The sequence below is a fragment of the Rhipicephalus sanguineus genome, chromosome 1 (genome assembly GCF_013339695.2).
Source record: "Rhipicephalus sanguineus isolate Rsan-2018 chromosome 1, BIME_Rsan_1.4, whole genome shotgun sequence".
Classification (NCBI taxonomy): Eukaryota; Metazoa; Arthropoda; class Arachnida; order Ixodida; family Ixodidae; genus Rhipicephalus; species Rhipicephalus sanguineus.
The window spans coordinates 257,085,246-257,112,944 of NC_051176.1; the positions used below are offsets into that span (position 1 = coordinate 257,085,246).

The following is a 27,699-nucleotide window of genomic DNA, read 5'->3' on the forward strand; positions in this document are numbered from 1 at the left end:
TTTACCTCTTTGACCCGAAGGTCGCGGGACCGAATGCCGGCCGCGGTGGCTGCATTTTCGATGGAGGCGAAAATGTTTGAGGCCCGTGTACTTAGGTTTAGGTGCACGTTAAAGAACCCCAGGTGGTCGAAAATTCCGGAGCCCGCCACTACGGCGTCGCTCACAATCGTATCGTGGTTTTGGGACGTTAAACCCCAGATATTATTATTATTATTATTATTATTATTATTATTATTATTATTATTATTATTATTATTATTATTATTATTATTATTATTATTATTATTATTATTATTATTATTATTATTATTATTTGCCTCTTTATTAACGGCGTGGTAGCGCCTCATCTGTGTAATCATAATCGCATCGTCATCTATAGTGACTCGACGCCAAGACTGACTGCTCGTATTCATAAGAAAGTTCTTTAATCTCTATATGTTGATTTAATCATCATGGAGCAGGTGCTAATTCATGGTCAGGTTCGACCTTATTATACGTAACGAAGCTGGTCAGTCAATGGAAAGTTGTAAAGGATGCAAACAAACAACATTGAACTGAGCGAGACAGACTATACAAGGTAAGGCAACCATGAATAAAATATTATGTGGAAGAAAGAGGGTGAAAACACTAATAAACCTATAATCACAGCAACGCAACAAATTCGCTTGATTAGTATGTCAGGAAACGGCATTACCTTCAGCAGTGTTGCCTTTCATATAGCTTATCCAAAATAACATTCGCAACATTCCGCGTTTATTGGGTCATTCACTTCGTGGTTCTTTTATTCAGACGGCCATGTCGAATACGCCCTTTTTGATACTTTTTTAATTATGATTGTACTGGTCGCCAATGCGACCTTTTCGTTTCTTTCACTTCTATCTCACCCCATTTATCATAATCTGCGAGAGTGGGGAAAATATACGCGTTTGCACGCTCAGGATACTTACGTTCGCATCTGAGCCCAATAACCAACACACGCGCCCGCACGTCCGCAGACAAGCCCATCCTGAGCGTGGAGCTGGGACCACCGTACCGCAACTCGAGCTTGGTCGAGGGTTCGGACGTGTTCCTCGAGTGCAAGGCTCGCGCCAACCCGCCGGTCAGCGACGTGGGCTGGCGGCGCGACGGCGGCGTGCTCGTGCCCTCAGCCGGGCCCCAGGAGCTGGTGGTCAACGACAACTTCCTGGCCATCCAAAAGCTCAGTCGCCACGACACCGGCAACTACTCGTGCTTCGCGGGTAACTCGGAAGGCGTCTCCGAGAGCGCCTGGTTCAGCCTGCGCGTCCAGCGTAAGTCTTTCCTCTTCCCGTCTTGCAACACGACACATATTAAGCACGGATCCTTCTCGCAGTCAAACTCTTTATCGCTTAGATTATTCTTCATTAGATTAGATTAGTCAATGTTAGGGACTGTGCGTGCGGCTGTAACTAAAAAAAATACACTAAAAAAACGAAGGTAGGAGTTGTCTTAGAGTAAGTACTGCAATATCTATATGGCATACAAGCGCTTCGAAGACTTAAGCATAGGAGCTATTAATGTAACTTTCGCCGTAGAACCGCAGTCTGAGTGACACTGCTTGCATTCACTTTAATGCCGCAGTCGAAAAATGCGCGCTTTTCATCCGCTTTTAACCTTCGGGCGAGGAAACAAACAATCTGATTAAAAATAATGATACAACAAGCAATGGGACACTGCTATCAACAAACTGACGATTCAGGCTTTTTTTATGTTACGTCTGCGTCCTGAGGGTTACTTAATGGGTAAATTAAGATCGTTACCAATGATGAATCTTCGCGTGCCCGACAGTTTGCTCCGAGTTAACCGCGTGGAGCTGTTCGGTGCTGGGGTATCGACGCGCGCGGCACCATGGCATAGACCGTCATTCGGAAGTACGGAAAAATAAGGTTCCCGAACAGTATCAGCAGTAGACGTTGAAAGAAAAAAAATGTTTCGAGGCAATGCAGAATAACTCGCTTATTGCTCATGATAATTAGTTGCGGACAGGACACGGGAACGCAATAAATGGCGCAGTTTAGCTCGAGCGGCCTTGAAGGGAAGAAAATTCGACGTTTCGTGAGGTGTGTTGAGATGAAAGGTCCGGTGCTTTTGTTGGACACATCAAAGTAGAAGTTATAAAGTAAAGGCTTCAATTTTTACAGAATAGTTCGCATTCTGTGTTATGTTTACAGGCGCGTTTTTACTCAAAATACAGGCCGTATTCTCAATGAAATGCCCCTGAAGGCCACTTTCTTTTTTAACGAAAAAGAGACCCTGCGGCATGAAGTGCACATAAACTAACCGATGTGGTTTACACCACGAAACACGTATTTAGTAGGCACGTTTCGTATACAACAGGTGTGCTATTCGTTGTCCATGCGGTGGCCGCACGCTCTGCGTCTTGCAGGGCGCACCGGCATGCCTTACCTTGCCTCTAGCTGTAAGTTTGCATAAAAAAAAAATAAATGATTGATTTAACAGGCCGTGTTCTATTTTTCTTCTCGGACGGAATACACATATGTGTATGTGCGTACGTGCGTTCCCGCGCGCGCGCGCGCGCGCGCGTGTGTGTGTGTGTGTGTGTGTGTGTGTGTGTGTGTGTGTGTGTGTGTGTGTGTGTGCGCGCGCGCGCGCTTTATTTTTATGCGAGTTTCACTGCAAAGCTGGTACCTTAACTTGTCAGCGGGGCCTGCATGAGCATTCGTCCAGAGTGGACTTTTGACAGATATGCCAACTAATTCTTTTCATTTTACGTAATGCTATAATTGGTACGGAATATCGAACGGCGAGGCTACTAGATATGAAGTGCATCTATATATACTGATTAACTTTGTAAGACCTGAACCATAGAGAGCGAATGCTCTTTACCTAAGATAACATACTTTTTCTGGTGTTCCACTGGAATAGACGCTTGGAAATTGCGAGTAACATGAAATAGACGCTTGGGGAGAGAAAGAGAGAGAGCGAAAACAGGAAGAATGAAAAGAGGTTAACCAGGCCCACAATTCCCCGTTTGCTATCTTACTCTGGGAAAAAGGAAAGATAAAGGAAAAGGGTAGAAAACCATCAGTGAGTCTACAACACATGCTCAAAATAAAAAATACGCGGAATGTGTTGTCTTTCGCCCAAGTTGTCGTTCAGAGAAAGAGCTTGATCTTCTGTAGTTGCAGTCGGCGATGCTAGTTTTCGATTTTTCGGGAAGGAAAGCATCGTTCGCTTGTGAAGCATTCCTCTACGCACTGAATTCGTTGTGTCCAATATGTACATAGCAATTGGCTCGTTGTTTGTTCAGGACTGCACGGGTTACGTCCTGTAATGACCGCAATAAATTCTTATGATTCCTGCTGTGCACTCGCGTGTTCAGTGTCCGGTATTGTATTGTTTTCTTCGCTTAATTCTTGCCTCTTTATTTTCGCGTGAGATCCTCTAACATCCCCCATCGATTCCATGGGAAATGCGGGTATATATAGTCTCGTAAATAAAAGCGAGCTACTGGCTCACACCATTCGCAAGTACTCCTGCATCATGGTTGGAGGCGATATTTGTCGAACATACGACGATATGTAGCGGCGTGACATGTTCGTTCATCATGAAGTAGGTCAGCTATGGCTCATAACGCGGCAGGGAAGGTGTAGCGTCCACCTGAAACAAGGCTGTTTTATCATCTGCGATTATCCGTCAAAGCACCTCCGCTATTTTCTAATTAGACTAATTTGCCGGGAATATCTTCACTGCTCAGTAACGCTCTCGCCCAATTTGTTTTGTTGCTCAGACACCGAATGTTGATTACGATTTTTTTACTAATTGCCAATGGAGCACACTAACGACCCAGCAACAAAAGGCGGCTGTTGAAGCTGACTGCGTTGAAGGCAAAGTTATTACCTATAATTGCTGCGTTGCAGCGAGTGCTCAGCTTAGTGAAGAGCAGCGCCTGTTTTTTGTCCCATCGAATGGTTTAGACAGAGAGGTATAAGCGCTGCCGCCCATTCGGTTTGCCCCGGCGTGACGTGCGCAGAAGTTAACGTGCGCAGACCACAGCTTCGCGAGGCATGTTTTCTTCGCCATTAGGAGGCGATGAACCGGACCAAAGCCCGCGCATTACTGGTTGAACGTTTTCTTTGGGAACGGGATACTAATTATGCTACGCAGCGGTTGCGGTAACGCATTTCTTTTCTTATTATTAGCATTATATAACTTTCCGCAAAGAGCGTAACACGCGCGACGTTGCAGCACGCCACTAGGGCAGCACGGCATACTTAGCAGCAACAATACTATCCTTACAAAACCGGTCGGTAGGCAGCTTTATTTAGTCGCGCGAGACGTCGAGTTAATAAAGATTAACTCTTCGTTAAGTATATTAGTTTTACCGCTGATTGCGCCTGGCTTGGTGGTGGTGTGTTCTTTTTTTTTTATCACGTCATCCGCTTAATAAAAGAACGTGAACATGATCCCGTTTCATTGAGGACGAACATCCGTTAATAGTCCAGTTCTGAACGTTAAATGCTGAGTACTTTGTAACCTGTGTCAAGGCTTTTGTATAGCGTTCATCTCCTGGAAAAAAAATTGTATTTGTGTCTGTTATTTCAGTTAGGACGGGCGTCTTTTATGCCAGAACTTAAGGAAGGAAGTTATAAAAAGAGGCTTTTCTTCAAAATCTGACATTCCCTGCCACTTTTTCAAATGTGTTTTGCTGTATACTAACTATTTAAGCTTGTACATAAGGAGCAATTAGACTGTCAACGCTCCAATCCACGCAGCGTACTGCTTTATTGTACATGCAAGTAAAAATTTGCCTTAAAAAACGTCTATTATTGCTAGACTCAATTGAACAGAAGTCACGAAGAAAGTGCGAGAGATGGAGTGAAATTTCTGGTACGCGTAAATTAGCAATGCTTCTTCTCTCTGTTTTTTTACAAGCATGTCTTTCTCGAGAGATCTCTAATACTACCAGGACTGTCGCCCTGACATTCATACAAACATTTATTTGCGTGTGACCTCTTTGCTTCAACAAGGCAAAAATCAACTTGGTTGTACTGGTAAACAACTTCTACAGGATACCAGGAGGCCGCTTAGCAGGAGGTATCAGCCCTTCGAAAGTTGTAATAAGCACGAAATAAAGATTAGCAAACGGCCCTCGCGAAGGAAATTAATTGTTTCATGTAATTTTTTTTCTGCATCACGACGGAAATTTCTCACTTTTCCTCCATATGGGGATAGGAATAAAATCAATATTGTTTATTCCATTTGCTAAGGAACGACTCGCTGTACAACGTCCACACAGACCTTTCAGTTGTATTCGTCAAGATATGACCTTCAGATCGTGTAGCGGTGAAGACACTCGATACGGTAAATCTTACGTAAGAATATATATATATATATATATATATATATATATATATATATATTATATATATATATATATATATATATATATATATATATATATATATATATATATATATATATATATATATATATATATCGCAAGCTCCGTGCGGTTATGGTCCCGAACGTACACAAACTGCACACGTGGGGCGGAACTGAAAATAATTAGGCTTGTCGTTACTACGGGACATAATGCTGAGTCCCCGGAGAGAAATATCGGTGGACATATATTCTAGCTGTGCGACGTTCGTCCGAAAGTTGATTATCCCCAAGACAGTGCTGGGACGGCCTCTTCGCTGCAAGTGCAATCGCCACGAAGCCACATCTTTTTCTCTCTGCGTGCGAGCGCGCGCGCCTTTCTTCCCCCCCCCCCCCCCTCCCTCGCGAAGATCACAGAGCGAGGCGGATGAAACAAAGGAGGTTCCCGCCGCCGCTCACCGGTGAGCGGCGGCCGCACCGCCAGCGACAATGGAAAGACCGGCAATTCCGTCCCGGGTATAAGCGTACACGTGTGACGTCCCACCGAATGAACTGCCTCCATCAAGCGGCGTTCTCCTCGAGAACGTAGTAATGCTCGTGGATCTACCACCCCCAACCTCCCCACCTTTCTCCCCCGCACCATTCGGGGCGGGAGGTATTTGCTCTGCTCTCGGTCAGAGAACTTTAGCGAGTTCCCGGCCGACCGTTTGGATTTGTTTGCGCCGGGCAACACAAATAGCTCGGGCCGTGCGTGCGTGCGCGTCGCGGCAGGCCACAGCGCGTGGATCCCTGACCATGTGAGCTGGCTTAGGCCAGATTCCTGTTTTCCTTGACTCTGCTGGCAGCGAGCCTCTTCTGCCGCTTTCTCCCCGGGTCCCGTGCTGCGCAAATTGCACTCCGGCCGTCGCGGATCCTGCAGGAGTCGTTGTGCGCCGCCTGCTGGAGCGCCCCACAACTTGGCGCACAGCTCGATGACTGACCGGCAGAATTGCCCCTCGTTTGAGAGAATGCGCGCGGGTCGGCCCCCCGCTTGTCCGGTCTTGATCTCGCCAACTTGATCAGTCCCGACCCAAAAGTGCCTCTTTACCGTCACTCCTTTTTCTTTCCTTCCTGGTTGTAATTTCCGAAAGAAACCGACAGGAGAAAAGCGATGTTTTTCTTCCTTTATTCGTCTTCCTTTTTTTTTGTCTTACTTACATCCAAGAGGTCGAAATTGTGCTGATGGCACTTTGGACCCGCATGTGAGCTCCTCTATAGTGCCAGTGTGTTCGCGAGAGCACCAGTTTAAAGAGGAAGAAGACACTCTTCCGTAGTCGACATTACTTTCCCAGAAGTGCAGGCACTTTTGAAGCGCCTTTACGGTTAAGAGACTCGGTTGTTGCAGTACAGCGGATACAATTGGGCTGAATTTTTTTTTCTAGTCGTAATGCAAGTATCTGCTGACCTGTACACCATACTTCAAGCGGAGTCCACTTCTGGCGTATAGTCTTAGCACCAGGCATTAAGAAAGTAAGGCCAGTGAATTGAAGCCCAAATCCGCAAGTGGCGGCGCTTAACCTGGATGATCGTGATGTCAAAGAAAAAGGCTACTCAAGTCACAATAAAACAGAGTTAAACAGGCTGCAACGACGAACGTTACCGTTGGCTGTGATAAGTACAGGCTACGTAATGAGAATATCGTTTTCTTTGCGTCACTTAATTATCATTTCGCTCGCACAACTTTAAAGGTATTATAGAGTCAACATGAGACACAAGCCCCATCTTTGTAATGCATTAAGCGTGTACCCACCCAAATCATAATCTGCCTGGTTTATCGCACTCACGTAGCATTCGCTGCCATTACCTTTGAGAAAATTCTAACATTTCTGTTTTCTTAAAGTTATTAATATCGCTATTTTTTTCCTCTTGCGGTAACCACCATTTAGAGAATGTTGTGGTGCCCATTGGATGCAGTCATCTTGATAACACTGTCTGGTTGCTAAATGGCTTTAAAAATAAACGACCCTCCTACTTATGCCAACTTCAAGAAGCCTAATTCACAGTTGGGGTTAACGCCCGTATGAGCGAGCTGTTTCGCTCTTACATCTCGCCCGAAACCTCGCGGTGGCCCGCTCGAAGTCTGAACAGGTGCGACACACGCACGTACGAAGGAGCTGACGAAGGAACTGCATCGAAGGCGTGTGAAACGTACACTTGGCATGGCGTCAGATTCTCTAAGTGCACTCACGGAAACATGCAGTGCTTCGAGCCCAGCCGGAATTTCATTTCATGTTGTCGCTGTTCGAAAACTAAAACCACACAACACACATTTCGGCCGCACGCATGAATAGTGAGACGTCCCGCGCATGATATAGAAATAGTCGCGTGGTAGTGACGGGTGCATACAGGCGGTGACAAAAGAATTAACTGCAAAAATTTTGCTGAAAGGAAACGTTTGCAGAAGGCAAAGCAACACTTGACGACAGTTAAGAGGAATTTCTGTGGTCGTCACATCAAATGAGACTATACAACCTTACCACACATTCCGGTGCAAGTGCACGCCTTTCTGATCTATGAAAGGACGTACTACCGGGGCCGCATTCTTTAAGGATTCGGCTCACTTCTTATTCATTTTTTTTTCTTTTGCGTTTAGCTCGTCTTCACGAGGTCCGACGTCATAGCATCACTTTTTTACGGCCGCAATCAGCCGTTCCGCGCCAGATATTATGAGAAGGATGAAAAAAATATCAGTCTTTACAAGACCGCAGTAATATGTTGCATTGTGTCTGCAATCTAATCAAGGCGTGCCCATTTCGAAATCTCACTAAATAAGACAATGCTCAAGAAAGGTCCGGTACAGCAAGTGAGTCTCGCGCGCGTGGAATAGATAGCATGATAGCAGCAATAATTTAGTGAAAGAACTTACCGTGGTTAAACGCGATGAAACCAAGTTTGTCGAGCGATTGATCGGTTTTGCTTGCTTTTGGGAAAGGGCGAGGCTATTGGTTGGCAGAGATTTAACTTCATTGCATGTCTTGGTTAAGGCAAGTGAGACGAAAGGTCGTCTACGCACTTAAACACTTAGACTGCACGCCCCGACATGGGAGTCAACGTGCTGCACCACAACACAACGCTCTAGGCGTGAATGCGCGCTGAACTTGGATGCAGCCAGCGTTTCTGGCTGTGGCGGCACTAAATACTCACCTTGACCAACTGTTCGTTTTCGCACCGCACTAGTGCTTCGCTGAAGCTCTTTCGCCGGCGCTGACCTTCTTGAAGGTCAGAATTACGCAACGAGGCGTTTTCTGGATTTGTACCAGGAGGAGTAGAGCTATCGCTCTAAAATATTCACCCGAGTCACAGTAAAACAGTCCACCCATATAAATAGGCCCGAAACGCGCACTGTGACGTAGAACCAATGATGCCCAGTGAAGTTAAAATGCGCACCCATAACAGTGAGGCAGGCTTCGGGCCACGTAAGTAGACGACACGAGTGCCGAATGACACCCAGATAGAAGATGTGTTTCGAATTCCCCAAAATGCAGAATAGCACAAAGGAAAAAACATGCAAGGAAAATAAATAAAAGCGCAGAAGAAACGCAGGAAGGTGTCATGACCTCAAACCAGTAACGTCTGCTAAGCGGCGGGGCAGAACCCACGGGAACGAAAAAGCCTGAGCGACAAATAAATGTAAAATGGAGTAGGTGCGATAAGGAAACGAGACGACTGAAGCTAATAGAAACACGAAGGTGACAAGGTGCGTGAGCTGCCGAACATTTAAGACAAAAAGTAGAACGTCAAACTATCTAGAGGCAGAACCAACACGAGGCTAAGAAACGAAACGGAGGCAGTTTCCCGGTAAAAAAAAAGTCAGGACAGACAAGGACTTTTTCATAGCAGGACAAGCAAAATCAGCAAGACAAAATAAGAACAAGGTGAGGATACCGCCATGCCGGCGGTGGGTCGCCACGGGAGACGTTCTGAGAAATAATAGGGAAGATGGAGCGGAGCATGCGGAGAGGTTATTGACGAAGTGGCTAATTACCGCTACACCATTTGTAGGAGATGGCGTGAGACAATCAAACTGAAGAAGACATCTGGGCTAACCAATAGGAGGGAAAAGAAAACTAAAATAAATATGGGTTGAAGTGCAGCGGCATGAAGTCAGTTTGACCTGCTTTACTTAACGCGAGGTTATGTAGGCTTGCTGTCCTCAATATGCTTCATCTTGTGCTCAGTGAATCCCATAAAAGGCTTCCAGATGCATCAGTGACCCTTGAAATCAACGTAAGGCCTTAAACGCGCACGATGCCACATGATGCGGTGCTAGATTACAGCCAAGAAGACGTTCACAGCATAGTCACACTATAAAGCACAGGTCAGCAACACATCTTCCCCCCCCCCCCCCCCACACACACACACCTCCGCTCTCGTTATATAAACGCGAGCATTTAGGGTTATTTTTAAATAACTAGAAAGTAAACATATTGGAATAACTTGAGAGGTTGCAAGGATAACGCTCTGTTTGTACAAAATATACAGCTCTATACAATACGCTGAAATCATGGCGATCACTAATACAATTTCCTTAATTGCGCATAATATATGTATAAGAATTCGAAAATTACAACGCATTTTGACAAGTTCAGAAAGTCGTAGACGGAATTGTTGAAATCAGTGTAAGGCATCTGAAAGCATTTATTTTTACTTTACAGTAGTATGGAATGCATTAAAAGGTATGGAACCATAAATAATTTCATTTCCTGTGTAAAGAAAAACATCTTGAGTGGGAACTCGAATAACAACCCAGTGCTCTAGTGAAATGAGAGGTCGAAACCTGCAAGCTTTGCCAACGTGAGACCGCTTTATAAATCAGAAGCCGCCTTGGTTATTATTATGGTTGCTATTGGCCTGGTGTGCGACCGATGGCGGCGCTGCGAACGGCGCCTGTATGACGTCAGAGCGGGGATTCGCGCGCATTCGTCTGCTACGTAGGCCCAGCGCCGTGTTGAAACCACCGTTGTGGTAAATCTCAACAAAAAGGCAGTTCAATTGGTTATCTTGCGTATGGTGGCTACTGACGCTGTTCGAACAACCGTGGGACGGCTTTTAACGTTCATTTAGAACTACAGCTATTTATTTCTTAGAACTGCGACCGCTTGTCTCCGCGACGAGTGTTGCGCATGCTCTGTGCCTCAGTGTACTTCGTCCGCTCGTGAAAAAGTCCTTAGCTTAGGCGCATAGGCGACTTACACCAGGTGCGGTGCCGTCCCACAACCTGCCGCGAAGGCCCCTAAGCTACCCAAAGGTCCTGAAGCTGAAGAAGGAGTGGATCGTCAAGCTCAGAATGGGAATGCGCTCCACGCCTTCACCGACCGTGTGCAGCAAGCACTTCACGGACAGTGACTTCTGCTACCCACCGTACGCGCTACTCTTAGGTAAGCTTGTGACCGTGTTTAAGCGCCTCGCCAATACTTAAGCTGTTTATTGCACGCAGGCTATAAGCATAGGCGACTTACACCAGGTGCGGTGCCGTCCCACAACCTGCCGCGAAGGCCCCTAGAGAAGGAGCCGACGACGCGGCCCCCGAATCGCCTCGCACGTAAGCTCAGCTGAGCGGCGCAGGATATCGGAGACTACGGCTGCATTTGGATGGTGCACATACGTATTTTACTTATGAAGGCAAGCACACGCCTATCGGACTGCTTATCATAGTCATAAGCGAAACCTGTTGCCGCTGTTTAGTGCACATTCTCTAAAAGTTTTCACCTGAGGCAGTGCAGACACTTTTTTGGACTGGACCCAGCTTGCCTTTGCCACGTTAATCTCTGTGGCCCTGTGCGTGGTATAATTAGCGATTAACTATTTGTTGTATTCTAGTACCCATGCGATGGCCCTGTGCGGTATTAATATGAACTACGACGTAATATCGTTCTCACTGAACCAATATTACGGGACAAACTGCGATCATGGGCATCGGCAGGGGGGTGTGCAACAAGGCGGCACTTGCGCACTTGTTTGCAGGACGAGAGCTGCGACGGTGATGCGATCTCCGTTGACAGCCTCGTCCGCGCATTTAACAATGTGGCCTGCGTCGTACACCGCCTCGCCATCGGCGAGGAACCGCGACCTTTCACAAGCTTTATCTACATACTTGTAGATGCTGGAGAACGGCACGCTTACTGAAATATCGAAAGAAACAGCCAAACTAATGAGTATCGTACGGCGGAAACAAGGTAACGAGCGAGAACACTCACATAGTTTCACTTTCTTACCAGCAATGCGGTCGGTGGCATCGGCGCACTCGTCGGCCATTCGGGGGATTTCTCGGCCCTGTCGATTGGGCCGCAACTATAAAACAAGTTCAAGATTACACTCGAAAACATTCGTTGCAGGCGTTAGTTGACCGCCGCGAGGCTGTTTGTTCGACAAAGTTCCCGCCTGAAGCAGACGATCCGCATACAGGAGCAGCGGCTGCTGCAGCGCGTTTGAGAGCGGAGTCCCCGCTCTGACGTCACACGCCAGAGGTCGCCACTCCAAGATCTCGAGGCCAATTACAGTTTCGAAATGCTTTGGGAACGTGAGGCCTGAGCTGCATGAAGTTTGAGAACATCAGTGGGTAGTCGATTCCATTGCGCTACTCTGTGCGAAGAATTGGAAAAAAACAAAGTTCAAGCAGCTATTTTCTTTAATATTACTGGGTCACACGGTGAAGACATCGTTTGCTAACCACTCTGCGCTTTGAAAGTATATCATTCAAGAGAACGAAAAAAGAGTAACAAAAAAAAAAAATCGGCAGATCCCACGCTTTGTGGGAATCGGTTTCATGCGAAGCAGGCATCCAGTAGTTCCATGCTGCATTTATTGGTCTTGAGCCAATCGTTACGAGGTGAATCGATGCGTTTCTGTAAATGGAGGAGCTGTGTGCACATCGTGGGCTTACCAGGCACGCCGACTAGACTGACGTTTAAATGGTAACTTATGGAATGACGTAGTATCGGCACTCACGTTAGAACACAGACGTCTGTGTTGTCAAAATGAAGTGCGTGCGACGGGGCGATAATGTGAATATCACACGTAACTTTCGTTATTGTATTCCTCCGGGGTCGAGCAACGCTCAAATATAGCTTGTTCAATCATAGGACTACAGCTGTAATGTTTATTGAACTGCTATAAAAGCGCAGCCAACACTGGAACCATATTTGACGTTAACCCGATATGACGCATGTATCATAGGACTACATATGTATAGTGTTTATGGCTTTGTTATAAAATTAGATAACCAGCACTGCAACCACAATTGACGCTGCACCGACATTATGCCTGCATAAGGTCTTTTCCCAATGCAGTTTCTAGACGTGGCATGGCTCTGTGGTAGAATACCTGATTGCAACGCAGAATGCTTGGGTTCGACTCCTGCTGGGATCCTAATTTTTATTCTTTCCATTTGTCGGGTCAACGCTGCCGATGTCGCTTTTCTTAACGCTCTCGTATTTGAATTACCAATGTCTGTTTCTCGCCGTTCCTGGATAGATATAAACGGTCAATCACCTGTGGCGCATATCCACTTACTGTGGTCCGTGGTATACGAGTATGTGCCACACATGTCTCGAAGAAAGGGTTTGACGACGTACGCGACAGGATTTTCACGTTATTCATGTCATGACCAGGCAGTCATATTCTTCAAACCCTCTTACCCTGCCATGGCAATTTTGGTCTACACCAAGTTAGGGGGACAATCACGAGAGCACCCAGACATAGGCGGCTAGATAGATAGATAGAAACGCTCAAAGTGCCTAGAGTTCGCTAAGAAAGGCTTCGCATTTAATAGGTAATCCAAGGAAAATGGGGTCTGCTTCTATTGTAGGTCTGACTATAGTTTAGTCATTCTGTTGTATCGGTCACACACTCACGAAGTCAAATCCATAAAACATGTTATGTTAAACCGGTTCTTAAGAACATGCACTGACCAATGACTACGTCGTAGATGTAGTCATAACAACTACGGCCGACCCATTCTGAATAGTTCTTACGTGCAACCGATAACCTTTCTGGGCCCATATTCACAAGACCATTTTACGCTATATTTGTTCGTAAGAAAATACTTTCAGTCAATACTGTTAACGGACATATCATTAGTGAAGATTGCTGGCCAAATGCGAAAAAAAAGACATTTACGAAAGAACAGTTTTGTGAATTTGGTCTATGGGCAGTATTAACAAAAAAGTTTTTGCGTTAGGACAGTTCGTACGAGAAAATTTCAACCGATACTGATGCTTTACATATCATTAGCGAAGGCCCCCGACCAATGGCAGTGTGTACGCTCACGAACGAAGAGATTTGTGAAGTCGGATCCAGGGGCGTAGCCAGAAATTTTTTTCGGGGGGGTTCAACCATACTTTATGTGTGTTCGTGCGTGCGTTTGTATGTCTGCGTGTATATATACGCAAGCAAAACTGAAAAATTTCGGGGGGGGGGGGGTTGAACCCCCCCCCCCCCCCCCCCCCCCCCCCTTGGCTACGCCCCTGGTCGGATCCATATTCACTCGTAGCGAAATTCACAAAGCTTATCTTTCGTAAGTTAAAATTCCCACTGGCTAGCAGGATTCGCTAATGATGTGCCCAGCTTCAAGGTTGGCTGCTTTCATAATTAACAGACGTGAACGCTATTCAATGAGATAGTATTATTAAGCAAGAGAAGAACTGAGTCAAATCTATAGACTATTTTACGGAGGGTTTCGGTGCCGCCATTCTGGGCTGTTAACCTTGCCGTGTTTTATCTTGAACAACTAAGCGAACAGCGCTACGGTGGACGTATACACATGAAAACTGTTTGGTTGGTGCATTCGGCGTTTCCTGGATTTATCAGTACGCGTCACGGGATAAAAAATAAGAAAATATTCGTCTAACAGCCCATGATGGCGGCGCCCATATGCCTTACGTAACATAGTCTATTCAAGTCGATTGATTGATTGATTGATTGATTGATTGATTGATTGATTGATTGATTGATTGATTGATTGATTGATTGATTGATTGATTGATTGATTGATTGATTGATTGATTGATTGCAACACTTTCAACTCACACTGTGAAGGCCTGGTTGCCAAATACGTGACGTAAGTTGTATTTCCCCATCAGAAGACTGAGCAGATAAATTACCGAGGTTTGCGCGAGCCGAGGAACAAAAAAATAATGCAGTCACGCGTGGCACTAAAATGAGTACAGCCGCCAAGCAACATGAGAAATGCTCTGCGGATTATCCCATCTCCTGCAGATGTTTGATCTAGCCGTCGCAAATCGATTCTTATTTCGAGCTAAGCTCCTGGCCTCAGGCGGATGCCATTTGCAGGCCGCCTTTCATGCGGAATTGTTCTACGCCAAAGACGGCTTAGGCGCAAGCCATTCTGCGCAAGCGAGCGCCAGATATCAATAGAACCAGGACATCATTTAAATGGCGATAAGCCGCGCTGCGACAATTGGGTCTCGGGTTCCATTCGCTGGTGTTTAAAAGTTGTACGGCAAGGCAATTTCCGCAGCGCTCCTTTTCACTTCTTTCCTCGCTGTGTTTCCACGTAATTGCCTCGGCTGAAAACGAGAGGCGTGACCGTATGCGCCTCAATATCGCGGCTGGTTCTGAGGCCGCGGACACCGAACGCGCCAAGTCGTTCGATACCGAAAGTTGAATGCGGCGAGGGACTTTACTTTTCAATAAGTAACGATTTTCGCGGCAGAACGCTGTTTCAGAACAATACACTAATCGACTGGGCGGTTTCGCTGGAAAAGAGGCAGCAGCAAATAATAAAAGGGCGTACCGGTTCTCATCAGCGCATCGTACCTAAAGCTACGCGCCGGACATTGAACTGCGCATTACGCTGCAATCTGCAGTAACACTTTGTCTATAAGGGTTGCCTTACTCATGCTCTTTACTGCAAGATACACATAGTCCGCGAGATATTCAGACGAGACGCACATATTCGATGCTTTAGGCACGCTTCGGGCATATGTGCTGCAAGAAACGTAATAACGAAGCAGCTGCTACAACGCATGAATGAATCGCGGACAGGCATTTAGAAAGCTTTTAGGCCCATATAGGCACGAAAGACGCGACAACGTGTGCCTTTTCTCCTGTCACACATTCTCAGTGCGTTACATGAATATGAGTCGGATGGCATGAAGTCCCATCGAACCACTCGGGTAGTGTTTTCTTACTTTTTTTGTTTCGTTCAGGAGCCAGTGTCAACAGAAAAACACAAGCTCCTAATAAGTCGGCGAAGGGAAGCCGGGGGCAAAATAATGAGTACGGGATCTGGAGAAAGACCAATAAAAAAGTGACACTGAGCATGCTGCTCAAAAGCAAGCAACGCTCCCCCAAAAAATTGTAAAACATGCAGTGAGAGAGAGGGAGAAAGAGAGAGAGGAGCGAACCGAAGAAAACTTGATGAGTCTTGCACCGTATCCTCCACGTCTTCAGTTGATCGTCGAGCGCTCAACTCCGAGAGCGTTCAAGGGAGGACACTTTGAGCAAGCTGTTTCTGAGACGCTCGCTGCTTCGTTTCGCTTCTACTTCGCTTTTCTGTGGCATACGGCTGTGCTGCTCCCTTCTCGACGCCCCCAAGTGCGCGCGCTTTTCTACTTATTTTGCTGTGAAGTTCCAGTTTTGTTCTCACCGGTGCGATTCAGTGAAGTCGTGCGAAGTTATTGCAAGCAAGAGGAACATCATTTCAGGCCCAGGAGGTGATATCAAGTTCGCGAAGCCTTTCTCTCCGTCGCTCTTTTATTTTTCTTCTTCTCCTTCGTAAATAGTTGGCCGCACATTTCACCCGGAGTGAAGAGCTCTTATATGCACTTCTTGCTTTTATTCCGTAGAAAAACCTTAAGTCCTGAGTACATGTATTATATATTTATTGGAGACGCAGCAGTCTGCAGCTTTTTCTGTTTCTTTCTTTTTCTTTTTTATTGCCGCCGGGCTAGTTCGAGGTGCCGTCGCAAACTCTGTATCTGCTAAGAATTTCTAGTCTGGCCTTAGTATACAAGCGATGTCTGGTGTTCTTCTTAATCAAAATTATGTTATTCTGGGCATTAAATATTGGCAATGCGCATTCTGGTGTTCGACGAGAAATGGGCCTCAGGGAAGCGCTGCGCCGCAGTCAGTAATGCTTCTCTATATATGCTTGCTCTATTGCACTCTGTGACGTTCATCTTCTACGTCAGCTGCTGGATCACCATTACGAAGACAAAGATGCTGCAGCAAACGTAAATGACAAGCACGGAAAAGCAGGGGGAAAATGAAATTGTCCCTTGCCGCGTCTTTCGAAACCTGCTTCGTCGCAAAAAACATTTTGAAGCTTAACTAAAAAGAATTGCGAGGTGGACACTTGCAAGAACTCGTGGCCAACAAAGATAGAGCTCTGTCATTACTCTCAACAGAGGTATAGCACACATGTCGAACTTTCAAAAGAAGATGCGACTTATTGCTGTCATGCTTTTCTAACACGGTGAAGCTTGTTCCTTTAAAGCAAATAAGGACATGGTTACCCCAAAATTACATAAATGGGATAAATAATTTAGATAAAGACAGATTTTTCCTTGCTCAAAAGGCAGTGAGGTCGGCACGCGAGCGTGTGCACTCTATGCTGCTAGTCTACCCTGAAGCGGAGAAAAGGCAAGCGAAAGAAATAATAAAGAGGAAAAGGAAACAAGACTGTGCGTACAGCATAATTCACAGTGGCCCCACAACAGCCGAACGCTCAGTTCAGAAGCGCACAAAGCTACGAGGAAAGTACTCACTTGCCGCTTGCATTTGTATAGTGAGAGGCCATTAGGTCGCGAAACTGATAGTCCGCCACATTGCCGATCCTGGCGCATTGTCTGTCCTTCTGGCACGCGTGCTGGCCAAACATAGAATACGATACTGACATCATGTGACGGGAAAATGAAATAGAACAAGCTTGACATTACGGCGCCTCAGTGTGAAGAATCATTATAGTACGATATCAACCCGAAGATACGCCATGCATGCCAAAGTAATCGATGCTTCAGTACATCAGGCATCCTGCGCCTGGTGGCGCTGTTCACCTGGGTGATAAGGTGAGCGAAATGTTGCGTGAAAGCAGCGTCCACGAGAACAATCGTATCTGGCTTCACGTGACACCTCACGGGCACTGAATTTCACGTCTGCATCAAATACACGTAAGCGCTTGTATATTACTGTCAGTGTAAGCCCTCAAATACATTGTTAGGTATTCCGTGAGTGACGCTTGAATCGCGTTAGTCATAAGTAACCGACTAAGCGATACACACTTCATGGGATGCAGTGAAAGCAAATCTTGCTTCTCAGTCAGTTAGTTCAATACTGACGTGCCATATCCTCGCACTATGGGCGTCAACACTTTGTTGATGTCTTACTAATGTACTAAACGAGTGAAAATGAACAAAGGATGAACAAACACGTGAAGCACTCGCGTTTTGTCTAAAACTTAAAACTGAGTTAATAAATATGCTTTGACTGCACAGTTTATAAACATTAAAATCGTTTCTTGTATTATTTAATAGCGTCATTTGTTGTTTTCTCGCCCTGTATTGAATGTTTTTTCTCTAAAATTTCATAGTTTGTTTAATAACTGTTTGCAGTGAAAGGCAACAGGTGCGTTTCGTTACGCGTTATCGCTTCCCACTGCCCGTTGTGGCAGTGCGCTTTTAACGCGGTAGCTTTAAAGATCTCGTTTCGCAGAAACTCCGCGGTGTCGGTGTCGGCGGTTTTGAGCGAAACATCAGCGTTGTCCACGGGCTAAAATTCGAGATAGATGCAAATAAATCATAAATAATAATAATAATCTTTGGTTCGAGCGGAAATCAAACCCAGGACTTCTGCGTGACAAGCGGATGTTTTACCACAGAGCCACGCCGATGCTAAAAGCTGTTTCGGGAAAAAAACCCTATATGAGTGTCATATAGTGCGAGGAGACTCCTTAACGCATGTAAATATTGCGTGGCAGATGCGTAGAATCGCACCAGGCGTCAAAACACGTGAATCACGCAACGAGAGGTTGGTTGAAAGCCCCCCCCCCCCCCCATTTGCATAGCGCACTGGCGTAATTGATCATGATTATCAGCAACAGCATCAACAAACTGTGCATGTGCGCGTGTTGCGTCACGGACGCGTAGTGGGTACTTCGCCGTTTCGCAAAGAGAAGAAGTATGGCGTAGTAGACACTTCGCAACTGTGCTTGCAGTAAGCATTCTAGGATAGTTTGAAACGACCAATGTTACACGCACAGACGCTCCTTTCCTTGCGGCACGGCTGAGGTGTCCACCGAGAAACGAAGCTAGGCTAGCGATTAAGAAGCCTATGCGAACGATGCCCGGTTACGCTATCGCGTTCTACCCTTGAAGGCGAAGCTCAAGCTTTCTCCAAGTTTTTGTTTAGCTTAGTTTTCTGGGTATCGGGCCAGTCAAGCCCGCGAAACAGTTTCTTTTTTCTTGTTATACGTAACCACTTTTCAACATAACCTTGTGCACCGAAACCGTGGTTGAATAAATTCAAACCGAACCTACGGGCATTGTCAGAAAGAAGGTGACTTTTAAGGGCTCGTTTTGGTTTGTTAGACACAATATTGATGACAACTAACAGGCAATAGTGCCAAGGAAAGTATAGGGGGTGTTATTTGTAGTAATTATAATATAAATGTGAAGAAAGCAAAGTGGACGAAAAGATAACTTGCCGCCGGCAGGGACCGAACCTGCGACCTTCTAATAACGCGTCCGATGCTCTACCACTGAGCTGCAGCGGCGGTCATCCTCTCGTCCACTTTATGGGGTATATATGTGAATATAAACCTAGGAGTGTTAGTCAGCGCCGATCGCAGCCATGGCGGCAAGTGTGGAACACTCTTTTTCTGCCTGTTGGCGTCACGAAGCATGTGATCTTTTTACGAGCGGGCAGCTGAACAATAAATCCTCGCATACTACCTGAAGGCATCAAGTCTGCCAGAACGAGACCCTCGCTCCTAGGTTTAAACACTCCTAGGTTTAAATGCACACATATACCCAAAAAAGTGGACGGGAAGATGACCGCCGCCGCAGCTCAGTGGTAGAGCATCGGACGCGTTATTCGAAGGTCGCAGGTTCGGTCCCTCCCGGCGACAAGTTATCTTTTCGTCCGCTTTACTTTCTTCACATTTATATTCTAACTACTACAAATAACACCCCCTATACTTTCCTTGGCACTATTGTCTGTTCTCATTAGTACGGGCATTGTCGTGCGACACCGCAACGAGACGAGAATGTTCTACGTGTCACTAGTATGCATAACAGTGACTGAATTTCGATAACTATTTTCGTTCGTCAGATATTATTTCTGTTTGCGTATTTGCAATTCAGTTGCGGTAGGGCGCGCGGCTGCCATTGAGAAATGGCACTAAATGCACCTCTCCCGAATACTGGTCCCGTAATCCTTCTCCTGCCGCAATCAAAGCGAGCAAAGCGATTGTCTCATTCGATTTTCAACTACCCGTACCTGCAATACACTATAGTAGTGCCGGTCGATACATATCTAAATGTCTCTCTCACTTTCTGTCGAGTACCCATAGCCGCGTATACACAGAGTACCAACACCATATCGCGCCCTGCTGGCGCGCGGCCGCTCTTCCATGTCGATGTAGGAATACACACGGCTCAGTCCACTTTCGAGAGCCAAGGTCTGCTAGAAAAGCACGTCTGACCTCTTCGGCGTTGCTAAAATCTCAAGTGACCATTGCGTCCGTCGCTTGCGTAAATTTTCTTATCCTGTGCCAAGGTCGCAAATTTTACCATCTGTTCAACATTCACTAGCTTTCGCCGCGAATTATTTTGATTAAACTGAAGCCTAAAGAAAGCTATGTTCTCACATGTCTCGTCTGAACGTTCACTGCGGCTACAGATAAGGCCACAGCCACCGAGCCACGGAACGGCGTGGGTTCTCTTGACACGGCACATGTATACCAGCATAACCAGGCTCAGGAGCCAAAGTAAACGCGCATTGTACTAAGCACACAGTGTCTGACAGCATGCGATGAATGCTACGGTTCAATGCACCCGTTTTTGGCGAGGTTCATGTCCTCATGCTTACAGCCTAGGTGCGAGCTAAAAAGCGAGATGTGACTCTAACTAGAAACGTTCCTTTTTTTTTTCCTTCCCAAAATTATAACAAACGCTAAAGCCTCAACCTGCAAAACTTTTCCCGTGAGTCGGCACGTGTCGTTAGGTCCTTTTTTTCTCTTGCTTGTTTTCGTGATGTTCTGCAGTTTGAGTGCTTTCTGAAATTTCCAACAGGTTCCAATGGAGTTGGAAATGTCTAAAAAGGGGCCATGCACGCGTCCTCCTTTGGCGTAAAATCACGATCGCGCATTCGCAACCGCTCTTTTCTTATCTTTCCGGGTTTTTTGTTTGCTTGTTTTTTATATTAATTCCGCGTGTCATACCGGTTAGTTACTCTCCATACGTTTCCTTCACTTCGGATCGCACTGCACGCGCGCTCACGTTGCTTATATATTCAACGAGATCCCAGAGTCCCGCTTCGGGTGGAACGTACTTTCTCTCTCTCTGCTGACTTTGGCAGCGATAAATAGTTGTCACACGCGTGGGACTCTCGTCAGTGAAAGAAAACCCAGTCAGGTCACTTCGGCGGCGCCATCATAAAAGTCAGCGCTCCGCTGGACGATTGTTTCGATCGTATAAGCGCGATGCCCCGAACAGCTTTGAATAGAAGGAATAAACCGGAACCCGGTCTAAAATATATGTTTGCCTCAAAGGTGGTGCAGCAGGTTGGCACCAAGCCCGAAGGCTTTTCGGCCTTCTCCTTCGCCAGTTTCCTTTCACGCCGGCACTTGTTTAGAACGGCGTTCTTAACGCCGTTAAACCGAGTCGACCATGTCTCCCCCGTCCATATATACACTTCTCGCCAACCGAACGCTATGCCCTCGTTATCTTTTCTTTTTTCCCTCACCCGGTTTCTCGCTCTTCTTCTCTATATACATTTTGTGTGGAATTTTGACGGTGCGGCTGTCTATGGCAGTCAGCTGAAGCTCAACCCCTCCTGAGACTTGGCGGTGGTGTAACGGTGAAAGTTCCGCTGGTGCCTTTTCTCGGCTCCCCGTTTTATGGCCTTTATTGCGAGATGGGAAGGAGCGGTAAAAATTTCTGCCTGCCTATGAAAATAATAGCGGCGACCCCTTCCGACAACCTGGCAGTGGCGACAAGGTTTATACGCTCTCGCTGTCCTTTATATTTTTTCCCCATCTCTTTCTTTCTTGACTGCGCGCTTGTTTCTGGTTCATTGCTCTCCTGAATGCGTTCAGTGTCAGCGCGGTAAATCTAGCCAGTAGCTTACATTCCCGCTGACGCACGCGATTGGAGCGCCACCCGGAACTCATGTCCTCCGAGTCACACTCGCTTGACCTTTTTTTTTCTCGTAATACTGTTTTCGGTCCTGCGGCGAGCTCGAGAAACATCAGGACGGTGGAAAAATCTTTTGACTTCGCGCCTATTTTCTGGGCGACGGCATACGTGTACACTGGAAGCGGTTTTCTTCACCTGCATAGTAAAACCGTAGAATTCGAGTCTCCGTTGTTCTTATACGCACATGTTGTGTACGATAAGACATGTGATCAATATATGAACCTACTATTTCTTGAGTTTCATTTGTCTAGATTTTCTTTTTCTTTTTTTTTCTTGTTCAATCATGTGAGCACCCTGTTGCAACATCCCTCCTGAGGTTCACCTACAAATAGGGTTCACCTATTTGTAGACCTCCTCTTTTTTTTTCGGCGGCTCATTTTTTCCCCTTTTAGTTCACTATCGTCTGTTTTTTCCACTATCGTCTTATTACAACAGTTAAAATTATTTCCTGTATTTTTTTTTTCTTCTTTCGTAAAGAAGCCTCTCTCCCGGCAGTAAAACCCAAGCGCTTTACTATAGAAAATAAGCTTCGATTTTATTTTTCTTTCTTTTTTTTCTGGGTATTTGCGTTGCTTGCAATACTTCTGAAATATAAGACTCGCAGCAGTCAAAGGAAAAAATAAAATACATCAAAAGGCCAATGTCACATGGTGTTTGTTACACGAAACTAAATTTGGTTTCTGGTAAAGGTTGCGTTCTTTGCGATTCACTTTGCTTTCGCAACGGTCAGCTTGTCACAGCTGTCCAACCAGCCGCCTTTGATGTTTAAATATCGCGGTTGTTGCCAGCTTAATTAACACCGCTGCACGACGAATAATTCATCGTCATTTCATTTATTGTCCCCTCAGGCCTTTTATTGCCACTGCACATTGTAATAAAGACATTTTAACCTTTCTTTTACGTAGGGAATGAAGGAAAGCTCTCTCACAGTTATATGTGCCCACGTAGCAAATAGGCAATCAAATCGCAGGGAGAAATTAACTCGCCATAGTTAAATGAATGGCGCGATGCTATGAAAGGAATCTGAACGTTTCTTTCTCGACAGACCTGAGCCTACGCAACTGGCTGATGTCGCCACCTGCACGCTGGATTTGACTACAAGCGCATGATGGCGCGTTCGCTGTAAAACACTTTTTTGAAAAGCAAGGAATTGAAGATCCTGGAGGATTATGCGCACTGATTGATACAACACTTGGTATTAATACGTTAAACACAATGTAAGATTCCCTCAACATAGGGGTTCGAATCGCCCGCTCCATCAATACGTGGCGTATACCGTAACTGTCTCTGTACTGTTCTTAAAACGGCAAATTTTAAAACTACCGTTCACGACGCGAGTAGTGGCTCGGCTCAGTCGCTGCACGAACCCTTTGAAATAGACCTCGTACTCGTATACACGACGCCGGTTTAGTAGTATCTGAGTTTATTTTCTCGCTGAAGCGACGAATATAACCGCAGTGGCGTTTTATTTCTTTCAGCTCACCGAGGCAGTCTTTGGCCCACCTCTGCCGATACATCGCGTTCTGCCCAATTGTTTCCCAGCCACTGCAGTATATGGTAGCCAGCATACAAAAGAATATGGAAGGCGTATTTCGAAAGAAACACTTAAGTATCCTCGCATACAAAGAAAAAAAAAGAGCTCGGTGAAATCGCGTTGTTTTGTACTTATGCGCTCTTTCCCTCAGTCGCCCCCACCGGTGCGTATACTGTTTCACTTTTGTCGCCGCGTCGGTGGCTCCCTCGTGCCGCGGTCTTCGTGCCCACTCTGGTTCAGGTGTCGTTGCGGCATCTGCGTTTCGCCCGCGTCTACCATTTGCTTTCTGCCAGCGTCCGGGCGCGACATACGCTCTCTCTCTCTGGCTCCGCCACCCGGCCCATCTCTTTTCGCGCTCTTTTGCGCGGCAAAGTTTTTCCGCAGTTTCAGCGCCGGCACTCGCGCACGCGGAGCGAGGCGCTGATCTTGTGTCTCTTTTTTTTTTTTTCCCCCTCTCTGTTTCCTGGCTCGTTCACTGTCACCTCACCCCTCCTCTCGTTTCGTCCCGTCGCTCGCGCACTCTTCTAGATTCTCTCGCTACCATCCTGTGTGTGTTCGGTGTCTGCGTGCGCGCGCGTGTTTTCTGTTTCTCTGACATCTGTGTCTTTCTGTTGTCCCACTCTCCAGCGCAGTGCTTTTACTTATTTATTGCTTTCTTTTTATTTTCGGTAGGGCCGCCCTTCCGCACCCTTAGCGGTTACGGCGTTGTCATTTGCGTATTTGTTCTACCGTGCCTTTTTAACAGCCCGACGTGATCGAAATATTCCCCACGGATATGCCTCTGTAATATTGATTTCCCAGGCACAGCTACGTCGATGCCGTATCAGGCGCGCCCGTGCTCGCGTGGCTCTTTCTCTCTGTATTCTTTTTTTTTTTTTCCTTTTCTTGCTGCTGCTTCTTAAACGTCTGCGTCTATATCGTTGATGTAAGCTCAGCGGCGGGCCATGTTTGTTTCTCTTTCTCATTGCCCCTTTTCTCTCCTGCATAAAGAGTTGTGCGCGGGACGAAAGCAAACACTTTTTCCTTCCTTCTAGGGTTTGGGGGGTGGTGGCTTTGGGGTGGGGAGGGGGTGAGAGGGGTGCCGTGGAAACATAACCAGAAACCACAGGGGCCCCTTGTCTCGCTCGCTGGGCGGAACAAATAGACGACCACGAGGTCACACACTCGGCGGCTAGCAGCGGCGGCACTGGCCCCGGCTTCCTTTGGCTTTCTTTTGTGTCTCTTTTTTTCTGCCCCCCCTCCCCTACTGTCGGCCGTCTGCCTTTGTCTTTCATCGGCTCGTTAGCAAATAAAGCAGACCCAATAAGCCAGGGGGGACGATGTCCAATCGGTCCTCGGCGACGGCGCCTGCTCGCGAAGCGCAGCAGAGGTTCGCCAATCGATGGCTCCGACGATATGCTTTCATTAATCTCAACGAGTGGCGGCTCACTCGTAGGGAGCCGACTCCTTTTCATCCCAGGCTCGCTCCTCCTCGTCTCCCTCTCTTCTTCTTCTTCTTCTTCTTCTTCTTTTTTTTTTTTTGCCCCTTTTAGCCAGCGCTCAGCCTGTCTGGCCTTTAGCCCACTCTGCACCGTACGGCCCCTCTCCTGTCGTCGCACGCTGTCGTTGTTGTTGCTGATGATGGTCCCCCCATTATGCACCGTTGTCGTTGCTGCCTGAGCGTTAAATGCTCAGACCCGGCGCTCTCCCTTTGGCGGGATCTTGTCGCAGTAAGGTGACTCTCACGCACGTACAGCGGTAACGGCACGGTTGGGTAATATTAGTGAGACCTGTCGTATCGAATGGGAAACAAGCCTGGCAAGAGCGCCGGTTCTCAAAAATCTGATTTTGTTTCCGGTACGACTAACTATACGCGAGAGCCGCGCGCATACTCGTTACTATCACCCGGTACGCGTAAGCTTCGTTCCCATTGTGGTGCCTGTTACGGTACATCCTTAATTAGTTGGATTAACGAATGAAATCTCCTGTTTGAACACGTGTCCTTTCGTGGCTTGCTCTCTCTCTGGTTAGCTCACTACAGATTTTGAGAGCGTCATTATGCACGCAGCTTAAGTATAATGAAAAAAAAAAAAAAAAACTTCCGGCTTTATCGTTCACCTTCTCCCGCGCTATCGGAACGATTGTTCATTCCCAAAGTTTTCGTTCTCTTCAGTATGTCCTCCATTAACTTGGTAGCCGCTCCAATGAAGCGAATGATAACAAGATATCAACGAGACATTGATCCAACTGCTGCATCGTTGTTTCATCTTGCAACATGCAAACACCATTTGTATCTTTAAGCACCCAGAGAGGAATCCGCACATAACCAAATCTGTGCGTAAGAAGCTTCTCGTACCTAGCGCGCGGCTCAGGAGTGTCTGCACTGCCATCACAATCTGTTGGTCGAGATCAAGGGCCGGATGTGCAATTGCACACTAAACAGTCTTCTCATTTCTTGATTTCTAACTCGTAACAAGGATATTTCATGTTCTTTTTCGCTTGGTCAAAATGACAGCATGTCTCATGCGAGGCTATTGGGACGTCTGTAATTACTGCAAACTGCAGATGGCGTCCTTCCAATCAGGTCGCGTGACGCAATGAAGCCTTTTTATACCAACTCCTCCTCGTGCGTCGCACGCAGATGACAGATCCTAAATTTAATACCGTCAATACAATCGTCACATGAATAGCAGAAAACTATCCACTCTGTATCACCACGCGCGCAAGAGCTGAGAACTCGGGTGTACGAACGTTTTTAAATGCGACGCATTTGCGTCACCTTAACCGTGTCTGTCTATCTATCTATCACATTTGTCATACTAATACGCAACTACTCAATTTACACAAATATGTAGATCCACCTCGTAACGCTTGGCTAAAAGCCAAATAATGCGACATAGGTCGCTACTCGCTGACTGCTTCGCATGAAATCGATTCCCACAATGCGTGGTATCGGTCGCATTTTCCCATACTATAATGTCTTTAATGTGCTGTTTTCCTCACCCTGATAGCACTGTTTTGGTGTCCTCAATATCTCAGCGAGTGTTTCTTATTTTTTTATTCGTTGTAGTTTTTCTTGTTTCAACACGCAAGTGTTTTATGCCGGGGTCCACCAAGACTTCAGTGACGTATTTCCGTCACGGAAATGACGTCGAAAAAATATACACAATCAAATGGCAAAGAAAAAAAATGTACCATCAACGGACATCGAACCCGCGACCGCTCGGTCCGCAGCAACAGATGCCGGGCACGCTATCCACTGCGCCACGGTCACAGACTCTGGAGGCTTTACGAACGCACCTTTTATATCTACCACTCTCCCGGTCGGCTGGGTGGTGTTGACCTCTCGGAGTGGTAAGGTAAAGTAATTCGTCATTGCTGTGGCCTCCGCGACTAGCACCTGCAACGCGTTAGTCCGTCCCAATCGGCGCGTTTTCAATAGAAGTTGAATTTTGTCACTGCTTTAACACACCGCGAGGTGGCGACCTTTGTCCAAGCGTCGTAAAAGCGTCGGCCTCGCTCAGCCTTAAGGCTCTGTTATACTCCGACGTCCGACGCGAGCGCCCGCGAGGACGTTGCGTTTCGTCACGCCGAGCTGGCGACGCTACGCCAGGCGCAAATCAGTCTCCGCTACAGTCGAGCTGGCTTCAACGCGCCGGTGCGATCACATCTAGAGGAGCGCATTCGCAGTAAAGCGAAGAACGCCCGCGCCACCTGTCAGGAACCGACGAAACAGCCCGCGAAGCAGGCTCCTGTACATGCGAGTCTGGCGCGTCTGGCGCGAAATGCAGCAGGATCTATTCTGCGCCGAGCGACGCCCGAACGCGCCAGCAGCCGACAGCCGCGTCGACGGTGAGCCGACGCCGGACTATAGAGGGCTGTTTTTTGCTGACGTAACGTCGCCGTGACGCGCGCGCTCGCTCGTCGTTACGCTGGAGTATATCAGAGCCTTTACGCTAATACAAACCAAAAATAGCTATACGACGCGCGCCTGCCTCGTCTGGCAGTAACCCCGCGTTCCCCGTCGTCGCGCTTGCCCGAGAAAAATCGCGGCTGGGCTACCGGGGCGACACGACGCGCTTTGCGTTTCCCTCTAGTCCGGGCGTGGGTGTTCAATCACATTTTAACAGTCCGCGGGATGGCGAAGAAGCTTTGCGTCCAATATGCGACGCTCTTCTGGCTATCACACCTCGTTCTCTGATTACGCTTTCACCGTTTACTACTACAGCTACCACAAGGGTTTGTTTATTCATTTAACATGGACGTTAGTCGTCGGGATGGAGATGTACCACCAATCATCAAAGTGGGTGCATACACGTTAAACGGCGCCATTAGCTGCCAGACATCAATATACATTGTGCAAACTCTCTCATATCAATGTACAGTAAGCATTCAGTTACTTCTGTAAGG

At 46.8% G+C, this 27,699-nt stretch overlaps 1 protein-coding gene across 3 annotated transcripts in view; it reads left to right on the top strand.

Annotated features, from left to right (window-relative positions):
• The window catches only part of LOC119378561 (hemicentin-2), a 392,255-nt gene that overhangs the window by 318,818 nt on the left and 45,738 nt on the right, over positions 1–27,699 (top strand). For all 3 annotated transcript variants that reach the window (XM_049411494.1, XM_037647659.2, XM_037647652.2), the window contains exon 6: positions 996–1,289. In XM_049411494.1, coding sequence (XP_049267451.1) covers positions 996–1,289 — 294 coding nt within the window. The remainder of the gene's footprint in view (positions 1–995; positions 1,290–27,699) is intronic.